Below are 13,070 nucleotides of genomic sequence, written 5' to 3' on the forward strand. Positions count from 1 at the left end.
ATTGATTTAGTGGTATCTGGAGCCCTAATTGATTCAGTGGTATTTGGAGCCCGAAATGATACAGTGGTATCTAAAGCCCTAACTGATCCAATGGTAATCGAAGCCCTAATTGATATAGTGGTATGTGATGCCCTAATTGATATAGTGGTATTTAATGATAATTGTCATTTGATATTGTTATAGTGGTATTTGTGGACTAACCTGGGTGGTTGTAGAAGCATCCCTAGTTTGATTTCAATCTCGAATTCCATGATATGTAGATTTTAATTTTCATGTTAAATTCATTTATGGCGTTTTCAATTCTTAAATAAAAAGTTTTGTTTAACTGATTTTAACCGTTAATCTCATTCATATGAATGTAATTGATTTAATTGACTTCTTATGAAAATGAAGTAATAACTGTATTTCTCAAGTATGTTAGTTGTTAATTAAGACTCAAGAAAAGGGGATGTTACAACCTAGCTTACAACTTGGCAAAAGTTGGACCCATCATGATGGTTATGTAGTTACAAGGATTGGAGATCGCTCTAGCCTTGTGAACTGGGTAAATGATGTGATGAGCCCAAGAGGGGGGGAAATTCGTGTAGACAACAAGGTTGAAGAGATCTGTGAGGTAGGGGCTTAAAAGGGGGAACCCAAGCTTGAAGAGCTTGACTTGAAAACTCTCCTCATTTGCTGCTTTGCTAGAATTCATATTTTTGTTTGCTTTCGTGAAATTTGAGTAAGTGAATATGTGGCAGTGGGGGGGGTGATCTAGAAGGGGGTTGGCTGGGAATATCGTAGAGCTCGGTAGTATGGGAGACCAAAAGATTGTGGTCAAGCTCGGGAGGGAGGTGGGAACCATGAGGGAAGAGAGTGTGCCAAAAAGATTTTGAGGAGCAGGTGTGTCATGTCCTCATTTTGGAGGCAATTTAATTTAATTAATTTAATTAGGTTGTCCAAAATAATGAATATTTTATTAGGATGACTAATTAATTATTTTAATTAAATAAATAAGTGGTATTAAGTTAATTATTTATAAAGTTATCAAATAAATAAATATTAAAAAGTAACTTTATATTTAATTAATTTAATAAAGTGACTTGAATTATAAAATATTTTATAAAGTCACTTAATAGATAAAATAAAATAATGTTCTAGAAGCTTTTGGAGAAAGTGGAGGAAAAAAAAAATAGGCACCTCGGGCTTCATTCTAATCATCCAGATTTGTTGTTGTTGATGTTGATGTTTGTTGATGTGCATTGTGGAGCCTAGGGTTTCTGCAATAGTCACAACTGGCCATTGAGAACGAAAACTCTCAATTGGTACGCAATTTTGAGGGTGTGAAATATCACTTGAATTATTGCAGCTGGGAGGAAGATACTTCAATCTTCTATTTGTGCTATATTGAGAAAAAATATTTATGGTCATTGAAAACGAAAACTCTCAATTGGTACGCGATTTTGAGAGTGTGAAATATCACTTGAATTATTGTAGCTGGGAGGAAGACACTTCAGTCTTCTATTTGTGCTACATTGAGAAAAAATATTTCAGTTCGAAAAAAGTAGGCCAAAAAAGCAGTTCGAAAAAGCAGGCCGAAAAAGTAGTGCGAAAAAAAGAGGAGGCCGAAAAAGCAGTCCGAAAAAAAGGCCGAAAAAGCAAAACCGAAAAAAAAGGCCGAAAAAGCAGGTCCGGAAAAGCAATCCGAAAAAGCAAAGAAAATTATTACAGCCATCTACAATTAGGGGCGGTAGCTAGAGAGGAGCGACTTGGGCATTTGAGGAGGTTATTTTCTGTTTAGTGGTATTGCAATACATCTATTTTCTAAGGCGACTTCATATGCCAGGTCTGATGTGTATTTTCATAGTTGCCTTTCACTATAGAGTGCTGTTGTAATTGCCATTTTGTATCAGACCTATCATTCATTAATAGATATATCATTCATTTTTACATTCCTCACAATGGTATCAGCAATCCATGGCTTTAGTTGTATTTAATCATGCATGTGATTAGCGTACTGCTGCAGGGGAGTATTGAAGCTAGATATTTAGTGTTGCATTAGTTTTCATTGGCAGCTGTAGGTGCATATTACTTTACCAGCAATCATCATATTTTGATATCTTTGTAAATGCCAAGAGTCTTGGCTAACTTAGTATGAATATTGTATTGGATACTCATTCTCAATCAAGGAGATACAATTGCTAGTCATTAATAGTTGTCTTTGAGCATTAATATATCATTTTTATCAACCAGTTAGCTTGCATACCAACTGTTTGTTAAAATACCAGTTGGCTGTAGGTGATTATTTTCATGATTAGAACTCATATATGCATTCACTATTTCCTAAAATTAGTTGCATATTTATGTTAGGTCATTGTTTAGACAATTTGGAGTCTTTTGTAAGCATTTTCTTTGAGGCAAATCCAAACAAGAATCACTGCAGCAATCTGAAAAGTTATATCAGTCAGAGGACCCTTGCTTGCAAAGTGTTTGACGAAATGTCAAACAATTGAAGTATAAAGATTTTTTGGTGTTGGAAGAAGTTATAACCTATTGGGGTTATTACAAGGTGAGGGAGGCCATGAGGAATCCCTTAGGCTGATAAATAAAGGAATGTTTCTTGCGGTGGAGGAAGTGGCAATATGAGGTTTTCAACTAGATGAATGAGGGGTGCTGGAGATTGAAAGCCAAACGCAACCTCCAATGAAAATCCTTGCACTCACTATCATATCATTTGTTCATAGGGCAAGTGTTTCTCAATCGGGCCAAGGTGAGCGGAGGGGTGGTGGAATGAGAGATAGAAAACATGGCTACATCCTAGATGTAGGAGGAAAGGTGATTAAACATGGACATAACACACCCCAAGAGAAGAGAAATGGGGGCCCGATTGGGGGGGAGCGGCTTGAGGTGGACAGTAAAGAGAACACGGTCACCAAAGTCAAAGTGGAACAATGAAAGGTAGAGGACAGTGTGGTCAGCCAAAGGGTTAATGGAGATAGAGAAGTGATAGATGGAAGAGAGAAACGATTGGTTAGAGAGGATGTAGTCAACCACACTCGTCACACAACCATGGGGTTTGCAAGTGAAAAGGGGAGAAGTGAAAGATTGGAAGGAAAGGTAGAGGACAGTGTGGTCAGCCAAAGGGATAAGGGAGACAAAAAAGTGGAAAATGGAAGGGAGAAGCAATTGGCTAGAGAGGACATAGTCAACCACATGTCCCACCAACATGGGTTTATAAGTCAAAAGATGGGAGCTAGGGAATTAGTTGAGCTTGTTTAGGATCACCAAGTCAAAAGCCTCACAAAATTGTAGGAGAAGACGTTCGTACTTTGTGAGGGGTGCTAGTAGTGTTGTCAGAAGACCTCTGGAGCCATAAGGAAGCAGGTTTCAAATCCTCGATATAAATAGAATTGACAACCTTGTTGTGGATAAGAGTATGAGCATTAAAGTCATCCAAAATGAGAATCTCGCTGATTGAAGAGAACTTAGCAATGCTATTCTGTAGGTCAATGAAGGGGTCACCATCGAGACCATTATGGACAGTGTAAGGGGAAGCAGCTGGAGGGAAGTAGCAAACAACAACAAAGAGGTTCCTATGATGGTTAGTTGTGTGGCGAATCTACACCCAAAAAAAATTGGTCGAGGGATCAAAATAAACCATTGAAGTCTGCCCCCAAAACAAATAATTGACAAGATAAGCAATCCCTCTAGAACTGCACACCCCACCTGAAGATCTAGTTTCATACCTGAAAGTTGAAATCAATTGGAAACCTATGATTATGGGAAGAGGGTAAGCTAGACTCTCATGGTTCTTTTTGAGGAAAAGGTAATAAGAGGAACCAAGGGCGTTGTGAAGTAAACTAGGAGAAGACCAAAAAGTCTCGTTACTGTTCCAACAATTAGCCCATAGAATTGCATTGTCTCAAAGCCTGGCCACCCCCCTAAGCTGCGCACATCATTCAGATGCATTAGAAGATTGAGATTCCCAGCCTAGGGGAAAGGAATTGTGAATAACTGCCTTTAGGTTTTGAATAATGCCCACTTCCCTTCCTGCCTAGCAACTGCAACAAAACCCTTGGAGTGTTTGTGTTCAATTACTTGTGATTTAGCGAGGTCTTCATCAAAAAATACTTTTGAGGGAAGCCAGAATAACCTCCTCTTGGCCTTGAGAGCCTTGAGTCTATCTGTTGCAATGAGAAAGCACATAAACAATGATGAGTCATAGTCTACCTAAGCTCTTTCTAAGTTGATATCACTAATAACAAGTTGTTCAATAAGAAATGTTTATCTTGCGAAAATCGGATCAGTGGTAATAGGTGGAAGACTGCGGATTTTGAGGTTCAACTCTCATTCTCTGAGTCTGCTCTTCAATGAGCTTCAATTATACAAATTTTTCAATGACAACAGGTTACTGCTCTTATTCCAAACTGAAGCCCAACTTGTGTTTTTCTATTTCACATTTCAAGGAGTCTTGTAGGTCGATTAATTCATATTGTCTAGTTTTTAATTTGATGATATCCTCTTCGACTATAGAGTGTTTGGTGCTGTTTTGGATCAAGTTTTTAAGGTTTGTTTTTTCCAAAACAATTGTAGTAATCCTATCTGTGAGTGTCTGCAAGGAAGATTCCAGAGAAATGTTCTCATCTTAGACCTTTCCAACTTGATCAAGTAGTTCCAAAATGGCTCTGCCAAACTTCCTATGGTAAGTTTGGAAGGAAGGGTGTCATTGAAGTGGAGGTTCTCAAGGGTTTCCATGGATACCGTAGAAGAGGCCAACCTAGGAGAACAAAGGCTTGAGCAAACAGAGCAAACAAATGTATCAAACAATAGTCCCCCAACAAAGAAAGTCACAGTCTAATTGTAATAGAGCTATCAACCAACATGAACAACAACAAGACCACACGGTGAGGGAGTTGCAGTCAAGTAACAAGGTGGACAATGATCGAAGAAAAGTGACCACTCAAAAACCAGCCAACACACCAGCACTGCACCAAGAATTAGAGTATATTATTTATGCATGAGATGAAATTTTTGGGAATGGGAATATCTTAGTTACACACATTGGCAATGTACATCTCCTATAAAAGTAGGCGGCAACCTTTTTGAAGTCAAAGAGAGCTCCCTTAATAACCAACACAAAATGTTTATAAAATATATATGCTATAACTAGTCTGTTGGTTGATGTAACCAAACATAACATGTTTGTTAATCAAGGTATGTACTATGTACACCACTTCTATTCATTTATGGATAGTAATTATCAATTGATTTTTAACAAAAGGTCTCAATAAGGATTTGGGTACAAGATTGATTTTATTTAGAAATAATCATGGCGGTGAATAAATGATCTAGAGCAGAATATCAAATTTGTTGTAATAAGCCTAATATTGTAGATTTAGTTCATCTTTTGATGTTTTCAGTATTCATGGTCAGGTCCTTGTAATTGATTTCTAAATTATTATTTTTGTTATCAAAGAGCTATGTATAATTGCATGATTTGTACTTGTAGAGAAAATAAAAGTGCACTGACCTAGAAACTGGTAAAAGTATCAAGGTATGAACACTTCCCTTGTGCCACCTCACTTATACTAGCGCACAGAGCTAGGGAGATCAAAGTTGCTGTAGGAGATTTGCTTGTATGTTATTGAGTGTCTAAATACAAATGTTTAATGAAGATTAGTTATTGAAAGAAAATAAATGACGATAATTGAAGTAAACGAGCTAAGAAAAATGTTTAGATTATCGGAAGCAAACGAGCAAACTACAGAGAACATACAATGAACTCTGCAAGCTCACTACCTTAGACAACGTGAATCATGGAAGACAAAAACGAGCAAACTACAGAGAACATGCACGAAACTCCACAAACTCATTGCCTCAAACAACAATGTGAATCGCGGAAGACAGTGCGGCTGTAGGATGCCAATGTGACACGCACATGTCCTGCTTGGACAGACTATGAAGGACAATAAAAAAAAGCAAAGTAACAGAATAATAATCTAATGATGCGAGACATAAATGAACAAAATGACAAGATAACAGATATGTATTTAAATGACAAAAAGAGGGTTTTGATTGACAGGTTGACGGAGCAACTTGTTGAAGATTGTCCTTCCACAGAACCTGCACACATGGAAATGAAAAAAATTGTTGGGTGGCTATTTGGAGACCTGCCTCGGTCAAATCCCTTCTTAGGTGTTTCCACCTCTACGACAGTCGAATAGACACAATGGTGATAGATAATCAATAGTGGAGGATAACAATAAAAATAACAAATATGCAAGCAAGAAATCAATAAAGTGGGTCTCCTCTCAACAAGGTAGGATTCCAAATTAAGATGAAGGAGCCAACATGTGAGAAATGATGAGAGCTTGAGAGCCTAAAAATTTGTCTCCACAATGTGCACTTGTCCTAAGTTGTCAGGCCGCAAGGCCTGGATTTCAGAGTGGGTGGAGAGTTGATGAATGCAAGTGGGTGACAGGGATTTGAACTACGTTCCCTTGGGACGCGTACCCGACCTAAAAACAAGAGTTTTGAAAATGGGGATGGGGGCACGGGTATGGGACGTTCCTCAGCAATCCCCAAAAAAGACAAATTTCCAGGGGACGTTCCCGAAACTCGGGGATGGCTGGGAAAAAAAGGGGGATGGCTGGCTGTCTCTGATATGGAAAGGGGACACCTAGACGTCCCCCAACCGTACCGGGTACAGCCAATCGTCCCCAAATATTTTTTTTTTAAATTCTAATTTTTAATTTAATTAAATTTTTTTTAAAATGCAAAAATTTAAAAAGTGAATATTAAAAAATAATTTTAAGGCTCCTTACTAGGTTGCCGAGGTGGGCCCCCCCCTCCAAATGCGGTAGAGGTAGAATAGGAGCAGCAGTCTACTTCATTTTTTTATGTTATGTTTTTTATGTTGAACGTGAACATGATTATGATACATCGATACTTATTACTATATGGCAGCCCTCTAGCCTTTGGGTGTATAGCTTTAAGCATATTTAGATTTAGAGCTTCAGATTTATCATGTTTATCATTATGGTATTGTTCACTGATATTGATATGCATTTTGACTATTGAGAACTGAAATCGAATATTATTTCCTAGATGACATTCAAATGTTGTATGTTATGGTTCTATAATGTTTAAATGACATGCTTTGTGATTAGTTTCATATGAATGACACATATTTGCAAATTTCAATGCATATTTTAAAATTTCCCTATATATATATATATAGCCGTCCCCGTTTGGCCGCCCCCCCCCCGCCCCCCCACTCGTCTCCAAAATTACCAAAAAAATTTGCCGTCTTGGAAACCCATCCCACCATCCCCTGCCATCCCCATACTAGAAACTCGGGGTAATGTAGGATTTGAGTCTTAGCCTAAGTAGGGGTAATGCAAAAATGGCAATTTACACAGGGTTGCAAATTTAGGCCATTACAGTACCCTTCATATTCTTTGCTTTTATCATCTTATTCATTTGCTTACATCTTGGTTGACATATACATGGGACTTTTGAGACCTGTCATTTTGTTATCTGTGTTAGAAATCTCAATAATGAATATACTATTAACCATTAAACAATATGGAAGTGGAATTATAACTATTTTATCTACAACTCATTGACCTTGGGATTACATATTTGAAAAATACATATATGCTGGACAACATCACAGTTTCTGTTCCTTAATTTTGTAATGCATTTTTATCTTATGTTGATTCAAATTTTTTGTTTGTCTGGGGCAACCACAGGTTGTTAATATTATTTTGCTTTATCCCAAGCATCACGTTGTTATAGGAATTGATACTTTGGGTAAGGAAGAGTTGTTGCTCCACATTGCAAACACTCTAAAGATAAAGGTATGCTTAAAAATCAATTTCCTGGTTATTGTTTTTAAATTTTATTTAAGTGAAATCTTTGCTCTGATAGAACCTGAACTTAGAATATTTGGAACTTTTCAAATGATATTTTGGTAAATATTATTTAACTTTTATAATTCTTGTTCAACTTGTTTGGCAAGAGGGAGATAGTCAATTTATTGTTTCTGAAGTTGAAAGAATAGCCCATTTTCAAGCCACAGCAAATATACCTTCACTTTCATTTGAAGTTAGGCTTTAGAAGGGTTTGAGTTTGTGCAAGGTAGAATCATTTTTCTTGGTGACTTTCGTTATTGAGTTAAGAGGACGTTTGGATGTTGTTTTATGTTTAGTTTTGAGATGTTAAGAGACTGGGGGTCTTCTTGTATCTTGGACTGTATCATAGCGAGACCCACAATTGAGTGTTTCTTCGTTCAGATTCTTAGTTTCAGAGAATAGTTCTCAAACCAGTAAGACTTCTTCAAGCTGCTCACAAGTACAGTCACCTAGCTATAATTCAAGTTTTTAACATTATTTTACACCAGTTGAACATTGAGTGTCTCATCACTCTTGCAAAGGAATGATGCTAAAATTCCAGATTTCTGGATCTACTCTCAACTATTGGACATCAATCATCACATGTACGTCTTGTAACCCTAATAAGGTATAGTGTTTCCAATTCACAAGTGCCTTAGACCATTGAGCACATTTCTATCCTCTACTGCATCCCTCCCTGTTTTTAAAGTTTTGGCCTCTTCAAAATAGGATAAGAATCTCATCTTCAATGAAAGTTGTTGTTACTGTTAGAGTGGGGTTGCCGTTGCACCAAAAGACCGATCTATCAATGCCTGATACAACCACTCAACTTATAGTACACAGGAGGCAGTTAAGCCCTTGTCACGAATTTTGAGGGGAGTGTTGAACAAATTCTTAATAATCTCCCCCTCACTGTTACTTGAGGGTCTGAGGATTCGAACCTGTGACCAAGCTTTGATATCACTTGTTAGAGTGTGGTTGCGTTTGCACCAAAAGACCAATCTACCAATGCTTGATACAACCACTCAACTTATAGTACATAGGAGGCGGTTAAGCCCTTGTCATGAATCCCGAGGGGAGCGCTGAACAAATTTCTAACAGTTACTATCAATATCTGGTGGGTTTTCTTCAGGCACATCATACACAGCAGTCTATGTATTTTGATCAACTGACATGCCTGAAGAAAAAAAACTTCCATGAAGTTTCAGTTCCTGCACAAATAAAAATTGAAACAACACAAAACACTACTGAGAAACAGTGATCTCATCTAAAGAGAGGGAACTCCTCTTTAAATGCTCAGTTGGGGAACTTTGGTCTTTCTTGCTGGAGTACATATTTACCCGGTTTGAATCCTTGATGGGATTTGATGAGAATAATAGCTCAAGCAAAGACAACGCCACCTCAAGACAGAAGGTAGGACTAAATTTACATCTTTAGCACAAAAGAAGGGATGGCTACAGCATCCTTTCCTATTTTTTTTTTCACAAGGCTGCTCAAAACCTCACAATAGATGCCTCTAGAAAACCTCCTACAGAAAAAATGACACTTAGCATTCAAACTGTTATGTAGACTCAGAAAGATATCTGATAAATAAGAAATACTCAAACAGCACCAAAATTTATTGCGACAGCAGGGGCTCATAAACAATACTCAAATGACTCTAGATTCAGACCCATTTATTTTCATCTGATCTCCTTTGCATATTCTACAATGAACAGCTCTGCAATGTATTCATTTTAAGTTTTAGACCGTAGTGACCACCTCATCATCCTCAACAGAGCACTCTTCAATAATCCCTCACGTATTCTGTGGCAGGTCTCTTCTACTGCTCTGATACGAAATTAGAGATATTGATAACAGCAAATGCCAAAAACACAGATATTGATAATTCATTAATTTATTCATCACAAAATTAAGTATTTATATGTACAAGATATCAACGTCCTATAAAACTGCTACAGAGCTTGACAACTAATTGCAGCTGATCATCAGCTAACTGATGATTATTCAGTACCGACCGAGATTTAATAGACACGTCTACAATCCTTTGTCGACACACATTCAGTACTAGATGACATTTATACACTGAGCATAATTCAAACTTATGAGTTTAACACATAATTGGGCTACCTTGTATAATACTTCATTAGAAGGGTTATGGCTAGTTTCAAAACAATTCTTTCTTAAACATCATCAATGATTTTAGGTCAGGAAATATCAGGGAGATGATAATCTATTATTTAGGTATTTTTCAGTTCATGGATACTGAGATTGCCTTCAGGGTGTCTAAATTGCTTGTTAAGGTAGTATGTCATGAAGGAATGCATCTTATAATCTTAGTGATGCATCTTATCTATAGGATATTTGCTGTATATTGATTTCTGAGAAAGTATTTTCATGTTTTGAATGGTCTTTTGTTATTTGACATGAAAGAAAAGAGATAAAGTAAAAGTTGATTCTACCTTAATTCTGCACAGATCTGGGTTCGACCCGAACGTCTACAAACTATGCATCTTCTTGGGCTTCCTGATGTTTTCACAATAGACGCATCTGTTACCAGAGTGCGTGCAGTGCCACGTTATAGTCTCACTCTCCAGACTCTAGATGTGTTGAATACAATGCATCAAACAATTGGTATTCTTCCCACAGGTTCTTCATTTCTTTTTCAGTCTACTAGCACTGAAGGCTCCATTTGTAAGAGTGCCCATTTGAATACGGACTGCAGGAAAATTGAAGGAAGTTTGGATAGTTATAATGGAGAAGAAACAGATTATACAAATTCAAGTCTAATGAAAAATTGCCATCTGGAATCATTGAAAAATTCTGTCACTTCGGTTGGTGGGAAGCTGTACTTAGTGCCGTACTCCTCACATTGTTCCTTCTCTGAGATACGATCTTTTATTAAGCTTATCAGACCATCCCACTTGTCTGGGATTGTGCAATCCTTTGCTCATAATCCTAACATTTACTTCAGTAATTTATGTAGTGGAAAACGGTTGTACATGCAGGATGAAGATCATGACAACGCAAAATGCATATCAGTAGAAAAAAACATTGTTAGGCAAGAAAGTCATTGTAGTTATGAGTGCAAAGATTTTCTTAAAGTTCATTCCAGAATTAGAAACAATACTTTATCCAATAAAGTATTGTGCAGGGCAAAATTGAGAAATTATATTGCAAGCTATTCAAACAAAGTAAGCAGATATAGACAAAAAAGCTGTGGTACGAAGCTTAATCATTGTGACGGTGACAGATAAGCTACATAATTAAATCCTTTTGAGAAATGATAAGTAAATACCCCTTTTTATGAGGAAAAAGATATTGATAAATTAGTGTGCCCTTTTTTCTTCTTTGTTCCTTGCAGTAATGTGTATCATTAGCTAATCGACTTCTTTTGTAATTCATTGCATACTAGTCCAACGTAGTTACTACATGTGTATGTAAAACAAGAGTGTCACATGCACTATTGCTTGCTTTTGTTCTGTTGCAGATTGTAAGTGACTCATTCAAGATGTGAGAGATGAGATGCTTTCATATATCAAGGGAACACTCAAACAGAGAACAGAGTCTTTGATCTTTTTATAATGAATAGCCTATATGTGTTTGTTGTATCTGTTTTTGGTTCTACACTTCTAGCAGTGGATAAAATGGGTTGATATCAATTCCAAAACATAATTAGGAGTGATTGTTCACACTACTTACCTGTAACTTCATGTACTCTTTGGCCGTTTATTATCCCTAAGCAATATCCACATATTTAGAATTAAAAGTTGGGATTAGTTATGTTTTAAATATAAAGTTTCAGAAAGTATGTTATCGCTACTGCTTGCACTCAAAGGTGTAATAGATATTTGTTAACTAATACAAAAGGCACAAATCGAAGAAAGAGGGATAATAGTTTATAGTATGAAATACTAACTCTACTCCAATAATATTTAAATTCTAACCCTAACATTATCTCTGACCTTAATTTGTATCTTAGGAACACCAACTAAAAAAAACCTAATGCAAACCCTAATCCTAATTCGGCTATAATTTTAATTCCAAGCGTTAATCCATTACATTAGCACAGGAAAGGGCCTAGATCAATTACAAAACTATCATAAGGCGCATAGGGCAAATGTCATTAGGATTGAGATGCTTTTCATCCATGTGCAAAAAAGTGTGTTGGATAGCTTTCATTAAATGCAACAAGGATGTAAGTAAAACATGAACATGCATGTCTAGTTTAATGCAACTGTGATTGATAAACCGCCTAATGAGATTGCTTAATGAATACTACAATGGTTAAATTGATATATGAGTGATTTAACTAAACAACTATCATAAGCATATAACTAAATGCAAAAAATGATGATGTATTGTAGACACATTAAGTTAAATATCAATGTGTTATAGCTAACTAAATACGAACATTCTAATTTCATAATCTATGAAGGGAAACTACAAATGAATATTTGACAATTGAATGTTTTTCATGAAAGAAGTAATGCACACTAAATAGAAAGACAATCCAAGTATCTAACATTCCACACTATAAAGATGAAAATGTTAGGATACCATTTAGTTAAAAAAGGTTAGTGAAGTATCTACACAAGTAAATAGCATCAATGGGTTCGTTGAGAGGTGTACCATCCATATATACTGATGTGTAAGCACCAAAGTTGTAGAATTTAGTAATGACGTATGGTCCTAATCAATTTGGGTTGAACTCTCCTTTTTCACTTGGAAGTTTGCTTATATTGTGTTGATTCTCATTGAGGACCAAGTCACCAACTAAAAAGGATTGTTAATTAACACAATTGTTATAACTTCTCTACATGGTTCTTTAATAAGCTTGAAGATGTTTAAGAGCATTTATATGTTGTTCTTTGAGCATTTCAAGTTGTTGAAGGTGTTCTCTATGGAATTGTTGTAAGGATTCCCTTAAGAGAGATTCACAATGAAGAAAATTCTATCTCTAACTTGCATTATTGCATCAATATCATGAATGAGGTTAAAATGAATATTTCCTATAATTGTAGGAATGCTACTTTAAAAGGCCAATAAAAGCATTGAAGACAATTGAGTATGTCAATCCTTAATATGTTTAAAACAATTTTATTGAGGATTTTCTAATTGTTGTATTAGAAGCTTCAACCCAACACTTGATTGAGGATGTAATGGAATAGAAAATGACGTTGAATATGAAATTTC

General features: G+C 36.3%; 1 protein-coding gene and 1 long non-coding RNA gene across 3 annotated transcripts in view; one reads left to right on the plus strand and one right to left on the minus strand.

Annotated features, from left to right (window-relative positions):
* The window catches only part of LOC149553936 (uncharacterized), an 86,329-nt gene extending 75,470 nt beyond the window's left edge, over positions 1-10,859 (minus strand). The window contains exons 1-2 of the long non-coding RNA XR_016353208.1: positions 10,727-10,859; positions 10,337-10,593 (exon numbers count right to left, since the gene is read on the minus strand). This is a non-coding gene — a long non-coding RNA (uncharacterized LOC149553936). The remainder of the gene's footprint in view (positions 1-10,336; positions 10,594-10,726) is intronic.
* LOC149553937 (DNA repair metallo-beta-lactamase family protein) overlaps positions 1-11,203 on the plus strand; it is a 77,696-nt gene extending 66,493 nt beyond the window's left edge. Inside the window, exons 3-5 of one of the 2 annotated variants that reach the window (XM_089789271.1) lie at positions 7,734-7,841; positions 10,352-10,508; positions 10,600-10,906. In XM_089789271.1, coding sequence (XP_089645397.1) covers positions 7,734-7,841; positions 10,352-10,508; positions 10,600-10,664 — 330 coding nt within the window. In that variant the 3' untranslated portion in view covers positions 10,665-10,906. Of the gene's footprint in view, positions 1-7,733; positions 7,842-10,351 lie in introns of both variants that reach the window. The other variant, XM_089789270.1, reaches the window with a different exon arrangement.
* The last annotated feature ends 1,867 nt before the right edge of the window (positions 11,204-13,070 follow it).

This window comes from Cupressus sempervirens, chromosome 6 (genome assembly GCF_028749045.1).
Source record: "Cupressus sempervirens isolate cs-2001-9-10 chromosome 6, ASM2874904v1, whole genome shotgun sequence".
Classification (NCBI taxonomy): domain Eukaryota; kingdom Viridiplantae; phylum Streptophyta; class Pinopsida; order Cupressales; family Cupressaceae; genus Cupressus; species Cupressus sempervirens.